This window comes from Canis lupus, chromosome 19 (assembly GCF_011100685.1).
Source record: "Canis lupus familiaris isolate Mischka breed German Shepherd chromosome 19, alternate assembly UU_Cfam_GSD_1.0, whole genome shotgun sequence".
Taxonomy (NCBI): Eukaryota; Metazoa; Chordata; class Mammalia; order Carnivora; family Canidae; genus Canis; species Canis lupus.
Window position 1 is genome coordinate 35,033,413 of NC_049240.1, and position 15,571 is coordinate 35,048,983.

Genomic DNA, 15,571 nt, shown 5'->3' on the forward strand with positions numbered 1-15,571 from the left:
TTTATATAGAAAAAAAATGAGTACTTAATAGAATGTGAAGTAAAAACATTTTGATTTTTAGTAGGAAACATAAGGTTTCAATGATACCTCCTTTAAACCATAAGGACTAAGGTCCTACTGGAAAAGCCAATGAAATTGTTCAAAATTTCCACTACTGAAAATGTAAACACATCAAGGAAACTGGAAATTCCCTATAGGTATAGAACATTACATTACATTGTTAATCACTTGAGATTTTAATGTAATTTTAAATTAAATCTCTAGTAAAAGTGAAAATGCAGGTGATAGGAAAGTCTGATAATTTGTATATTTATTTGGAGAATTACCTAAAATATATTTTTCAATTACATAGGTAATAAAATGTAGAAAAAGTGATTTCTTCAAATGCCTAGAAGTGATAAGTAAAACATTGGATATTTTTAAAGCTTCATGCCATTGGAAGGATAGGTATGGTGATTTTATTTTACCCTGAATACACTGAAAAAATATGAGTAGTATCAAAGAATTCTATGTTAAGTGTTTCATCACACACAAAAACAAATAGGGCACTGGGCAACTTTTCAATGTGATGGATATATTATGGCATTGAATGTGATGATAGTTTCACAGGTATATACATATCTCCTTCTCATCAAGTCTTAAAATGTGTACATGCTTCTTGTATGTACTCAATGATGCAAAGTACAACCATTTATATGCATCAATATTTGTTCACAATAAAGCAGTTTAAAAATTATGTCTAAAATGATATTTAGAAGTACACTAATATACTAATTGTAGATATATATTGATACAATATTTGCATGATATAATGTATTTGAATGAATATAAGCCAATTTTTATTTCCCAGATTGTGAACAAATTTTCAAACTCAATAGCTGATGCATTTATCTCTTGAATATATTTTGTATAATACAGTTCCAGATTGTAACAATAGCCTCTAAACCTAGCTCTCTGCCTATAAACTCAATTGCCTACAGTCTAACATGAACTCTTCCACCAGACCTGTCCTTTCATGCAGGACTTCTCTTCACATCATGCTATCCTCAAAACCCTCTCTGGTATCTGATCATCCATGCAAACAGCTGTCATCCTTTCATTAATTGCTCAATGCTACCACATATTTATTAAACCTATATTTTGCCTTGTGCTAAAATGAGTTTTACAAAGGAGGAGAAGGAAGAGTGAAAGAGAGAGAGAAAGAGAGGGAGGGAGGGAAAAAGGGATTGTTTAGCATATTCTGTATTCCATCTCCTTTGGAAATGACTGTAGGTCAGCTGTGGAAGACAGCAATGTAAATAATTTGAGATAAAACAGAAGAATGTTAGAATTCTGAGAAGTATTCACTTAGCCTTTACTGGGGAAAAACTATCAGTAAAGAGGAATACTTTAGCATTTTGTATTTTAGTCTTTCACTAAAGACTTCTGATGAAAAGAAAACAATGACCTGGTATACAAAGGGAAATGACTCAGAGGCATGAAGGAGCAATACGTTACCATCTGGAAATTGCAGAGTTCGGTTCATAGAGAGAAAAATCTGTGCTTCTACTCTGCAACAGAGTGGCAGGAGCCAGATGATGTGTCACCTTAGCTTGCATCTTGTGTGTCATATCAATGACATTTTATAACCTGTGGGAATTGTTAAGAATCTGCATTTTTAACACATATCTCTGCAGATGCCGGATGGATTAGAGTGGCAAATGAGTGAAGGAGGGATATTTAGGTGAAAGATGATACAACCGAATTACACCGTGTTACTGTAGGAAAGGACAAGTGGGAATCAAATAGACAGCTACCATTCATTAAGCAGTTACTATGCTGTGGTGGTTAATTTTATGGGTTAACTTGTCTGGGTTATGGTGTCCAACTGCTTGGTCAAACAAGTCGTGTGAAAGCAGTTTGTAGATGTGATTAGCATTTACAATCAGTTGATTTTTAGAAAAGAATAATGTGAGTGATCCTTGTCCAATCAGTGGAAAGGCTTTAACAGCAAAAACAGGTTTCCTGAAGAAGGACTTGTGCCTCAAGACTATAGCTTAAGATTATAAAATTCACTCTTATCTGAGTTTCCAGGCTGCCAGACTGCCCCATAATTGCACGAGCCAGTTCCTGAAAATCTCTCTTTCTTCCCTTTCTTCCCTTTAGAGAGAATACACACACATGCACGCACACACACATAAATATACACACAACATTGGTTCTGTTTTCTGGAGACTCTTGACTTAATGCACACACCCCTATCTTATTTAAACTTCAAACAAAATTGTGAGTGGTTGCATTTTCTGTAATTTTTATATAAGTAAGCTCAACCTTAGAACTGCAGCCTTCCTAACATCACCAAATGCAAAAGGAATCTGGGCTTGAGCTTAGGCTTTTTCAATTCTTGATATCAAGTTCTGATCAAGGAAATGTTTTTCCCTTCTCCAGCTCAAACCTGTTCACGTGATTTTCAAAGTCCTTAAATTCTTGTGGTAGAATTATAAGTAACTTTATTTTATTTTTTACATATGAATTTATATGAATTCATATACTTATGCAAATTTAAAAAATGTCCTACAATGGGTGATTTTAACTTTTTTTAAGAGAAGGTTACTTTTCAAAAGAGGAAGGACATACCCTCTTAAACCAGAAGCCTTTCCAGCTGAATGATTAAGATATTTTTCCTGTTTTAGGACCCACTATTTCTTTTAATAAAACATTTACTACACCTAAAGTGGCCTACTCACCACTTGTTCTAAATAATGCATGTCATATTGTGATAGAGTTTAATTTCTTTTTCCCCCACAAAGTTTGCCACATTCAAATTGCCTTCTACCATATCTACTGTTACTGAAAAATTCTCCCTGTGAATTCTAACTCAGACCCTCTTAACTGTAAATTATGTTAATCTTGTACCTCTCTTCTATAAGCCAGGGATTTCTTTTATAGCAAATAAAATTAAAAACTGAGAATTAAGGATGAGAAATTAATTGTCTTTAGTTTATAAACACTACAGGACTCTTTAATTATTTTAATGCAAAACTAATTAAAGCACTGTAATGGCTCATCTCTAATAAAATCCTATTGCTGAGTTCGCTGATGGCTTCAAATATTGACAAAGCCTGTCATACTCATGTGAAATGGATGATTAGCATTTGTGGAGATGCATCCTTTAATTTATATTGAATTGATGTTTACATGTACACCAAAGATAAGCTTGACAGATATGAACTATATCCCAAAATTTTCTCAAAAGACTTTGGGATATTATTTAAAAAAGAAAAGATGAAAGAAATGAAGAAAACCTGCCATGGCAATTACTCCTCAACTCTTTCAACCTCCCATACTCTCCCTTCTTTATTCCAATCATTCCAAAAATTATTTTAATAATTTCAGTGTTTTTAGAAAATTACAATATTTAGAAATGTATTATATAGAATGTACTATGAACAAAGCCAAGAAGCATAGGAAATGCCCTCTGGCATTTGGATTACTCTGGATGAAGATGAAGTGTCAAGAGGAAACCTAATTTGACCAAGGTCACATGGCCAACTGCTTACAGAGATTCTATCTCAAGTATATTTACTTCCAGAATATTTTAGGTACAAATGCTTTTCTAATGAAAAGAAACACTATCTCGTAGCAATATATTACTCTACAGCCTTCTTGAGATGTGAAGGCTACTTCCCTATTTCACCAGTCAGCCTTTTAAGGTATTTCTTAGATTTATAAAATTGAATAAAAACAATAATAATGTGTACTTATTAAGGGAAATATTTATAGCTCCCCAATTAATTATCATAATGCAATGATGATGTAGATATTTCTATTTTATAAATGAGGAATTTGAAGCTCATAGGAAATAAGAAACATACCTTAACCTACCCAGCTGTTGTTGAAGCAGCACTTAAAAAAAACAAACAAACAAAAAACGGGGATTCTAACTTCCCTTACAGGACTGTGTCAAAGGTCAAAGTTAGGATTAGTCAATCAGAATTATTAAAGACAAATAGTCTGCTATATTGATAAGAGTATCAAGAGTTCCAATACTGAGAGATTTACTTACCATTAAAAGCCCTCACTCTTAAAATAGTTTAGTGTATGTACTGCCGAGGCAAGCACAAAATAGTTTAAGTTATATAATGCAAAACTGATAGCATGCAAAAGTAGAGGATAACTATCACTAGCAAGGAAATAAAAGTTTAAAATGTAATTATTAAGATAGATCTAGTAGGCAAATATTAAACACTGTACCTATCACATATAAAACATAAAAGTTTATAATAAGCTATAAATCATGTCATAAAATTCAAAATCATTATTACAAAGTTCTATTTCTGAGCTTTACATATAGTTTTAAAGCCAATTCTACATTTGCATAAATTTAAAAATAAAGACCAAAGTAGCCCATTTGAAAAAGAACATACAATGAAAATTGAAATAATATTCAAATTAAATTCTACTAAAAATATTACTATCCAACTTGTTGGATGAAGATAAGGTAAATTTAGAGAAAATCTTACAGTATTCAGTATTTATATTAGAAAAAATCCAACATTATAATAGAAAGCATCGAATAAATTTAAAATTTGGCTTTTTGAGAAGACAAATGTGAAAATTACAAATATCAAAGTTGATCATGAAAAAAGAAAGTACTTATAAATAATATAGAAAAAGAAAAACAAGTACAAAGATTAAAAGAAGACTTAACAAGTTATAAAAGTATGTTAAAAATTGGAAGTTTAGGTGAAATGGATTTTTAGAAATGTATACATTACTAAAACAGATTTTAGCAATGTAAAACATAATATTATCACCATAATAGAATAAGTTTTTAAAAGTGTCCCCCCAACACACAAATACCGCACCATATCTAGACACATTCATAGGGTAGCCAGTGCAAGAACATTTTTATAAAATAGAAAATATTGAAATGGGAGAAGCAATAATGTCATTTCTAAGAAATAATATGATAGTCTGGAAAATCTAGGTATTGGCAGGAATATGGTACAAAGGGAACTCTCACATTGTCACTAAATTGTATAGAGTATAAACACTCTAGCAATTTAGAAATCAATTTCGCAGGACGTACTATACTTGAGCATTCACATGCTCTATAACCAAGCAATACCATTTCCTGAGCAATACTCCTTTAAAGTCTTTATACTCTGACCATGAGACACAGACAGGAATATGGTTTTGGTCAAACTCCTTTATGTGTCAGTAATTCTCTTTTGAGTTTGTGATAATTTGAAGATCTAATATGACAAGAAATCTTCCTCTACGAGACCTCTGTCAAGTGTAAACCACCATCTTAAATTTTTACCCTGAACAATGCTTTAAGAATAAGTAAACTTTGACAACATTATGTAATGGAAGTTCCACAGAACTAGACCTTGGTATTCTGGGATCTCTTCTTGGATTCACTGTCAAATACCAGTTTAATCACAATTGTATAAACTCTTTTTTTCTTCTCTAATTAATTGATATTATTTGATATTATGGTTATTATATGATATATTCTTAAACTGGAATACTAGATAAAAGATGGAAGAGTAAATAAAAAACATCAAGTATACCAGGATACTGTGCACAAGGAAGTGGCTTTGTAGACATTGTCCACAGGCCCATGGCTGACACTATGTGGAAGGTACCAACACCTGTGCTTACCAGCTGTTGCCCTTGGACACCCCAAGCCGCATACTGCAAGATGGAGTCCTCTACTTCAGGAGGATTTAACTCCCAAACTTCCCTTGAAAAAAGGTAAATATTTTTACATGAACAAATTGACATTTACACCAACAGTTTAGCTGGACAACAGCTCATGAAAACCAGAAAATAAAAGAACTTACCTAGTGTGTATGTTGTAAATCACGTATGAAGCAGTATAGGAATAATGAAAAATCTGAAAATAAAAAAAAAAAAGAGAGTTAAGGACTGCAGTTTGGAATAAAAGCTCTATCTTAGGATACAGACATGTTCTCAACAAAATGTGGGGAATCCGATAACTGATTTTAGAGAGAAATCAAAATGTGAAGTATTACAGTTCTGAGCTTTATTCAGGAGCCTCTTGCCTCTTCTGACCATTAGCTCAATCCCTTATTCAATCCACTCTATTCTTAGTAGAATTGTGATTATATTGCTGTCTTGTTCAAAATACTAAATGATTCCTCGTTGCCTATAAAATAAAGTTCAAGCTGCTTCATTAATGTTCAAGGATTTTGGTACTTTGGGCGCTACATCCTTTTCCAGCTTTACCATCCACCAATTTCCCTTTACCTGGTCTATACTTCAATCACATTAGACAACTTCCGCCTATGTATCCTGAACTTGTTCTGTTTTCCCCCCACCCTCCAGAACATCGTAGGGGAAAAGTTAGTGATACTTTATTCAGCATGCAATTATAAAAGCTTTTATTCCTGTAGTGGATGTACACTGCACAGATATTATAATATTGTCAATTAAAACTTCCTGAAAGTCAAATTGTTATTTCTTCTTGCTGTAATAATAGCTTCAATTAAACATGATTGGCCACATATTTGGTAAGGAAATACTAGTGTCATCTCTCTGCATTGAAATTGCAATTGTTACACCATTTCTTATAGTGTTGTGTTTTAAAATGAACCTTTATTCTCCTGTTCCTTTTAAAACCACTATTAAATCTAAGATTGACTTTTCTATAGAGTTGTAGAAGCAAAAATATTTTTTTCCTGGTGTCTTTTTTGACATTCACACTGTATTCTATAAAATTCCATATTTGACTACAAATTTTAAACCTTGACTTTACTACCATAGCTGACAAAAAGTAAGAAATGTGACTACCTTCATAAACATTTTTTTTTCCCATCTCAGAAAATTCTGTTGCCAAAGCAGACTGCCAAGTGAGCATTTCATCTTCCAAGCAGACAAATTTGCTAATGACGTTATGGGTAAAGGAGTGTGTCTATTCATCCTATTACTTACCTAACAACTCGCTCTAGCTGAATTCTAGGCTCACATGCATCTTGAGAGAAAGTTCCTGTGCATTACTATTTAAGCCAAAGCAGGCCAAAACAATCAAGACAAACCAGATGTAACAACTGAATTTTGCTTCTCTTTCTATAATTCTTGTTATAGAAGTTGCTGGCTCTTCTTAATATATGAATCCAAAGGACTCCAAACAATGTCCTCCAAAGGGATATACAAACCTACTGTTTGCTTCTTAGTTCTTAGCCCAATACAACATTTTCCCCCTTAGCTCATTCACTGAGGTGGAAGATCATGATAAAAGAAATTAACCTTGACTGTGTGCAAGCCCAGAGCAGGTTGCAGTAACAAATTGCAGGGTTTCACCTCCTCTACAGATGTCTTACAAAGCCAGTATTTTGCCATCTGCAGACAATTAGAACCTAGCCCTTTCTTACCAGCTTAGAGCTTTCCTCTAAATCCGCTCATCTTTGGTGTGTGTGTGTGTGTATTCCCAGCAGATCTCAAATACTTCTTGTTGTATAATTTCTCATCATTACAATAGCACTTGATACCCACAACAGAATACAGCCAGTATGGAGTAGAAGGGATCTTGAACAGGCTTAGAGGTGGAGGTTTCCTTTTATTTGTTTGCATTGTGTTGCAGAGATTTCAAAAGGGATATTTTCCCAAGAGAATTGGATTTAGCTTTACTGACCATCTGTATTAAGTTGCACTTGTCTAAAATTACTGTTAATCTGCATTTCTCTCTTTCTCTATCTCTCCCCTGCCCCCCACTGCTTGGATAGCATGTCTATTATTATTATCATTTCCTCATTTCCTTTTATCCTAGATTCCTCTTCTACATTAGCTAGGTAGGTCTTATTTCAGGATGAGAGGATAAAATTGGAGTCATAAAGGTTAGGAACATTCTTTTTCCTGTATGATTGGCTGCTGTATAATGAGAGCCAAACTGAACATCTGATGAGATCCTTGGGGAGAAAGACATTTCACAGTCAGAAATCACATATTCATCACTTCTCTGCAAATGATGCTCCACTGCCTGTTACAGAGTGTGAATGGTTATGGCAAAGGTAGTGGGACTGGGGCAAGCTTGAGAAATAATATGTAAAAACTTGATCAAAGCTTACTCCTGGAATCTGGCCTTGAGCTGTCCAATGATTAAATCTCATGATGCAAAGGTATTGGGTATAGAGAAACCTTCATAAGATCCTGCAATCATTTCTACATTACCTTGGGGACCGCAAGAAGAAGCTGATTACTTAAGTGTTTACTACTAATAGTAGAATAATTGATTCTCATTATTTGCTGTAGTCTTTTTTCTATAAGTCATCGTAAACACTGAGTTAGCAAATACCGAACATAGACTCCTCGAAGAAATAGAGTTAGGTTCCTGTGAGTCTCTGGTTGCAACATTTTCATCAAGTCATCAGTACATAATTTTATTTCATGTATATTTCTTTTTAAAGACACTGTTTTTAATGTTTAATATTTTTCATTCATTAATACTGAACTCATGGCCAGCAGCATTATAACTCATGCCTGAATAAAGTTTATCTGACACGTGTGCTTTCCCTGTAAAGTATATCACAGCCTCTTGTACCTAGTGACACACTAGATAGCACTCTAGCACTGTTTATGGGGGTGGTCATTTTCAACAACAAACCCATTAGCAAAAAACACAAATGTGAAAAACAGCATTTAAAAGACTGTGAAAAGGACGCTTAGTTTACAGTATGACAGCTGAAGCAAGGAGGCAGAGTGTCATCTTGTTTGATCTCAGCTGGAATAGTGTGTATCAGGCAACTCAAATGTTCTGCAGCTCTGCACTGTCTAGGAAAACCTAAGAAAGCATAGCGAGTATTGATTTTGAGGTTACAAATAAATTTTAGAAAACAGGTAAATTTGGAAATCTGGAATCCACAAATAATGAAGATGAATTGTACTGGTAATGTAGATGTAGCATGATATGTTACTGGAGGAAAGGAAAAAGCAGACATATTTAGGGCCTACCAGAACTTGGATAGAAGAAGAATACAATTCTCCAGAATGGTGGCATTCATGTTCTATAAATGAAAACTAGCTACTTCCATTCATTTATCAAATATCTGTTAAGTAACTTCTTTGACACAGGTCCTGTACTAAGTACTATTAAAAAAAAAAGATTTTGATAATAAAGATTATTTAAAAATAGGATAAAATATAAAAGAATATCAATTGATAATTTTAATTTATTACTATATTTTATCTGTCAGTTTATAAATATTTATTGAATACTAATTATGTGCAAGCTCATGAGTTAAGTACCTTGCCAAATGCAAAAGCCAAAATAAATGTAATTCTGGTCCCCAAGGAGCTCTTGATTCAGCCAGGGTGACAAGATTAAGAAACATTACATTAGTTTAGAGCACTCTGCTGCAGGTCATAGTTAAATTAGGACTTGCAGATTATAAATCTATAGGCTTTCCAAGATGCAACTGTTCTTTTTGGTTTTAAGATTGTGACTATAACAATAAAAGTTGTTTTTTTTTTTTTTTTTCAGTAAAAGTTTTTGAATCGAGCATATACTATATACTGGACATCTGAATGCTTTAAATATGTTATTTAACATTTAAATGTACCTTAAGAAATAGATAGTCTCATTCACAATTCACATAATAGACTCTGGAAGCACTGAAAGTTTAAGTAGGAGACACAACAATAATTTGAGCTCACGTCTGTCTGATTATTGTGACTTAATCTCCCTGCACACTCTCTTTCAGGGAGCTGGGATGGGAAGCACGGCTCCAGCTCTGCAAAAGATTCATTTCTGAAAGACCTATTAAGCCATCATCCAAAGATTTATTGACAGGAGTAGGCATGAATTAATTGTGATTACCGCAGTGAAGAGAGATTTCATTTTGGAAAGATGATCTAATAGATCAGATTAAAAATGTAAATCCCCTTCTCCTCTAGCTGTTTTTCACATTTTTTTTTTCTTGGAATATCAGTTATTACCTAATACATCTATGGAGATTCATGTCAAGGAGAGTTACACTTACAAGAAAAAAGAACAGGACACTAGTAATTTATGATTAAATCAGAGGTTTATATCTCAGGGTGCCAAAGCTTTTCCTACACTGCAGTTAAACTGCCGAATTGGTATAAATAGCATGCATTTTCATGTCCTGGAGGATATTTAAAATGGGATCATGGATTTGCCATTGACTCAAACAGGAAAACTAAAATATGAGGAAGCAAGTCTCTGAGTAAATAGCATTTATGAAAGAATGCCAGTGAGAGAAAAGACAATATAGGCAAAAGGGCATTTGTTTCTCCTGGAAGTAAGTGGTATGATGATGCCAAGTTTGTTCTATGATAATGAAATACCTTTTAAAATGAGTAAGTTGTGCTCGCTTCGGCAGCACATATATTAAAATGAGTAAGTAGTGACTCTGTTGCTGGAAACTTTTTATCTTTATTACACAGTGAAGAACTAGACCATTAGGATACTTTAATGTAATAAATACAATAATAAAATTATAAGCTGCAGCTCTACAAAAATACTTCTAAAGCAGTGTATGAGAAAAACTTTGTGAACACTAAATAAGTATTAGTTGAAAGGGAAAAGAAATCTGGTTCGGGAATTAAAGATATATTAATATTTATTGATCGGTATTTTAATCTACTTTCATTTGTTTTCTCACCTAAAGTTCATCATAAACTTTTAGGTGTTTTTCATCCAGGATATAGTTAGTAAAACCAAGAGTAGAGTCTAAATCTTACATATTCCAAACATGTAAGGACTGTTTTAATGTGTTACCACAAAAAAGTATTATGTAGGATTATTTAATTGTATCACCAGTATGGTAAGTGGTGGACGTAGTAAAATATTCAAGATGGTGAAATGAAATATAAATGTTGGTGAAAAGGATACAATTTAGGTGTTGCTCAAATTCAGCTCCCTTTATGCCAAAACCTATATAAAAAATAAAATAAACTTGGTAATAAAAAATAAAGACTACCTGCCACAAAACCAATTTGGTCATTCTGTTAGCTTCTAGGCATCATGATGCCATCACCACATAAGATACATAGTAAAATAATATTTATATTTTTCCTTGCCTTAATTGGGTCTAGTTGGGTTCCAATTTGGAAAAATATGGTATTATTTGGGATATTTTAGCATTTATCATGTACTCATCTGAATTGAATAGTACAGTTACTCTGAATTGAAATATGATACTTTCAGCATACTATGTAAGTAGAAACCTAATGGGAGATTATATTAGGTAAAACGTGTTTCCATTTACTACATTTATTTTATTTACAAAAATGAATGGCTGATGATTCAAGTTTAAAAAGCACACCAAAAACTACCTGGGCATCATTTCTCAATTTTAGATAGTACTGCTGTGTCCAGAATATAATCTAACTGGGCTAAATATTATCAACAGTCAGCACAAGAAGAATATACTTTATTATATAATAAGGGATCTTTGAGTGAACAGAATAAATCATTCTCTCATATATTCTGTGTTAGATAAAGTAACTGATCATCATAAGCAAACTCCCTTCAGGTTATTCTTACAGTTCAGTCCATGAGATATCTGTAATGCAGAATTTTATTTCAATGATGCTCCATAACCCAAGTTTCTCAATTATTTGACATGGAATTTTCCCATAATATACCTCTGATTAAAGTACCAACCTCATTGACAATGCTACTCTTTGAAATAAAATATTTTCATGTACTAGACCTTTCCATATTAATTAATGCAAATGAGATATTTTCACACCAATTGGCTTTAAACTATTTCCAATGTACCATCACTGAAAATACCTAGTTTGATAACCTGAATAGCATTTAAAGGTCAATTACTAATAGTGGTACAGTAGATTTTCAATGTGTAATGAAATAAATTTATACACCATCTAACCCCATATAAACTAGTTTTCTCTCTAGCCTATCAATGCAAAAATAAATATATTGCAAGGGGACAGAGTGAGGGACAAATGCAACCTTGTTTCTACTCAGTGCTAGAATTAGAAAGGCAAGAATAAAAATCAGTGTTTCCATCTACAGCTATTTTGCAGGTGAGCCAGGTATATAACTTAGAAAAGCGGTCAATTCATTCATTCCCCAGCAACTTTGGTGAAAATGTTCCTTATTTCAATAGTATCAAACCTTAATTTGTGTTTTCTTGAGCAACTTATTTGAAATAGTTAATCTGCTCATCAGAAAAATGCAGAAGGCAGGATATATCCAAAAGTTTTGCTATAAAAATTAGAGGAAAAACCATATGGAGATTATTCAGTTATTACATGAGATTATACCAAGAGAAGAGAGCCAGAAAAACCAAAATGTATTTCAATTGGCAACATGTCACTTTTTTGAATAAAAGTCTTACTAACAGAAGGTCCAACATAGCATAAGAAGACCCTTAATTCACCTCCTCCCATAGACACACCAAATATACACCTATATGTAGAGAAATTTCTCCAAAAGAACTGAGGGCTGATTTGATAACTTCTATACAACACTAGAAAGACCACACAGAGAATGGTAGAAGAGACAGAGATACAATAATGACAGGAACCCCACATCTGCAGTAGGGAGAAATATCACTGAAGGGCCTGTGAACAGACTCTCCCCTGCCTGGGGCACAGCAAAAAACAAACAAGCAAACAAACAACAACAAAACAGAAACAAAAACAAAAACTAAAGGGCAACTAGAGACTACTTGGAAAAAAAAATCCACTTACTAACCTTAGATGATCTGACATGCTGGAATCTTCTCTAGGGTCAGAGGTGCTGATGAGCACCACATTTTATGTTCTTTTTCCACCCTGATAGCACAGATGGGAGTAGGGTCCAGGCATTCTAACTGGCCTTCCAGGGCTACCCAGGGCACCTGGCATTCCTGGCCCACACCAGCTCCAGCTCCAGCAATCCAATCAAGGCAGCCCACTGCTGCATATCTTGGCATCACCCCCAAGTGGTGTCTGATTCAGTCCCAGTTGCCTCAGCAAAGCCTTCAGGTATACACAGTTCATTAAAAAAAAAAAGGATACTCTGACACAAGGCTGCTCCTTCAAGCCCAGGAAAGGTAGCTATTCTAACTCATTCATAATATGTTTATTTGTTTATTTAACATAGAAAAGCAAACAAAAGAATAAGATAAAACCTCAGGGAAAGAAAACAAAACAAAATAAAACAAAAGCTAATGAAACAGAGGCTAGTCATTTACCTGATAAAGACTTTAAAATAATGGTCATAACATTGCTCGCCAAAGTGGGAGAAAAATGGAAGAAAAAAGGCCATCAAATCATAATGTAAGTCCAAGAGAAGAAAGGAACAGAGAACTATAAAACAACCAGAAACTAACAAAATAGCTATAAGTACATATTTTCCAATAATTACTTTAAATATAAATGGGCTAAATCAAAAGACATAGGATGGCTGAATTAAAAAAAAAAAACTAATGAAAACAACAACAAAACAAGAACAGCCATTTTAGCAAATAGTTTAGAGGTTTCTCAAAAAATTAAAAGTAGAATTACCATATGATCCAGTAATTCCACTTCTGGGTATTTACCCAAAGAAAACAAAAATACTAATTTGAAAAGATATGTGCACCCTTATGTTTATTTCTGCATTATTTACAATAGCCAAGATATAGAAGCAACCTAAGTGTCCATCCATAGATAAACAGATAAAGAATATGTAGTATGTCTACATAATGGAACATTACTCTGTCAAAAAAAGAATGAGATCTTGCCACTGGAAACAACATAAATAGACCTAGAAGGTATAATACTAAGTGAAATAGGTCAGACAAAGAAAGATAAACCCATATGATTTCATTCATAGGTGGAAATAAGAAATCAAACAAGAAAAGAGAGAGAGAATGAGACAAAAAACACTCATATATAGAGAACAAATTAGTGATTGCCAGAGAGGACATGGGTGAAATAGATAAAGAGGATTAAGACTACACTTAACATGATGTGCAATGATTAATAAACAGAATTGTTGAATCATTATATTGTACACCTGAAACTAATATAACACAGTATGTTAACTATATGTCAAACAAACAAAAAACAAGGCTCAGTTATATACTGTCTTCAAGACATATTTTAAACCAAAAGGAATACAGAGACTGAAAGTGAAGAGATGAGCAGATATTCTATGAAAACAAAAAGAAAGAGTTGGACTAGTAATACTCATACTAAACAAAATAGACTTTAAAATAGACTGTTACAAAGACAAAGAAGGATATAACATAATGATAATGTCCTCTAGGAAGAGAACATAAAATTTATAAATATTTATGCACCCAACATAGAAGCACCTAATATGTAAAGCAAATATTAACAGACATAAAGAAAGAAATCGGCGATAACACAATGATTGTAAGGGACTCTAACATCCCACTTATGTCAATAGATAGATCACCTAGACCAAAAGCCAATATGGAAACATTGGCCTTAAAAGACAGAGTAGACAAGGTTTATTTAATTAGACATACATATAATATTTAACCCAACTACTGAATGTATATTCTTTTCAAATGCACATGGAACATTCTTCATGATGGATCACCTGTTAGGCCATAAAACAAGTTAGTATAAATTCAAGAACATTAAAATCATATCACGTATCTTTTCTAACTAAAATTTATGAAACTAAAAATCAATTACAAATAGAAAGCTGGAAAAAAAACAAACACATGGAGGTAAAATAACATGCTATTAAAGAATCAATGGGTCAGCAAAGAAATCAAAGAGGAAATAAAAAATAAGAGAAACAAAAATGGAAACAAAATATTCCAAAACCTATGGGATGCAGCAAAAGCAGCCCCAATAGGGCTTGCAGGTCAGAAGATACCCACATTTTACATTTTGATTCATTACTAAGTCAAATTCTGGGAAGAATGAAGCCAATTTATACTGCTGTACGCTACACAAGTATGTGTGTGTATGTGTGTGCATTTGTTTGTTTAACACCACAATAAAATGATGTCACCCAGTGTGTTGATTTAGATTCTTTGAAAGACAAAAACAAACACAAAACATCATTTAGAGTTGTAATATGATGATGATTTTGCTTGAATATTTTGTCATAGCTTTTAATATTTTGTGTTTCTTCATTTGTATTATCAGTGTACTTTCTATGAGGTTATTCATGTTTTTCTTATTGATCTCTAAAAGCTCTTTTTATATTGTAAATTATAATTTTGTTTTAATGAATGCAACAAATATTTTACCCAACTATTTGTCTTTTCACTGTGTGTGTGTTCTGTGGGAAGACTGAAAATCATATGATTGTTTAAGTCCATGTACTCTTTCACACACTTGAATCAATCTGTACAACATACTTAAACTAATGTAACCATGTGTCAATTATACTTACATTGATTTTTTTAATTTAAAAAAGCATATTTATTCTCCAAATCTTATTGAGATCATAGTTCATTAAATATTTAAAATCTTTGACAAAGTCATAAAATGTATTAATAAGATTTATAAAATATGAAAAAATGAGATTCATATTCTCTTCAGTTTACCTAAAATTATTTTTTTCTTTAAGATGTGAAATATATATCAAATTGTTTTATTCCCCAAATAAGCAGGGAGTTGC

At 32.9% G+C, this 15,571-nt stretch overlaps 1 protein-coding gene across 5 annotated transcripts in view; it reads right to left on the reverse strand.

Annotated features, from left to right (window-relative positions):
• The window catches only part of DPP10 (dipeptidyl peptidase like 10), a 1,276,525-nt gene that overhangs the window by 135,640 nt on the left and 1,125,314 nt on the right, over nucleotides 1-15,571 (reverse strand). For all 5 annotated transcript variants that reach the window (XM_038564992.1, XM_038564993.1, XM_038564994.1 and 2 more), the window contains 2 exons: nucleotides 5,832-5,884; nucleotides 5,650-5,731 (listed from right to left, as the gene is read on the reverse strand). In XM_038564992.1, the coding sequence (XP_038420920.1) occupies nucleotides 5,650-5,731; nucleotides 5,832-5,884 (135 nt within the window). The remainder of the gene's footprint in view (nucleotides 1-5,649; nucleotides 5,732-5,831; nucleotides 5,885-15,571) is intronic.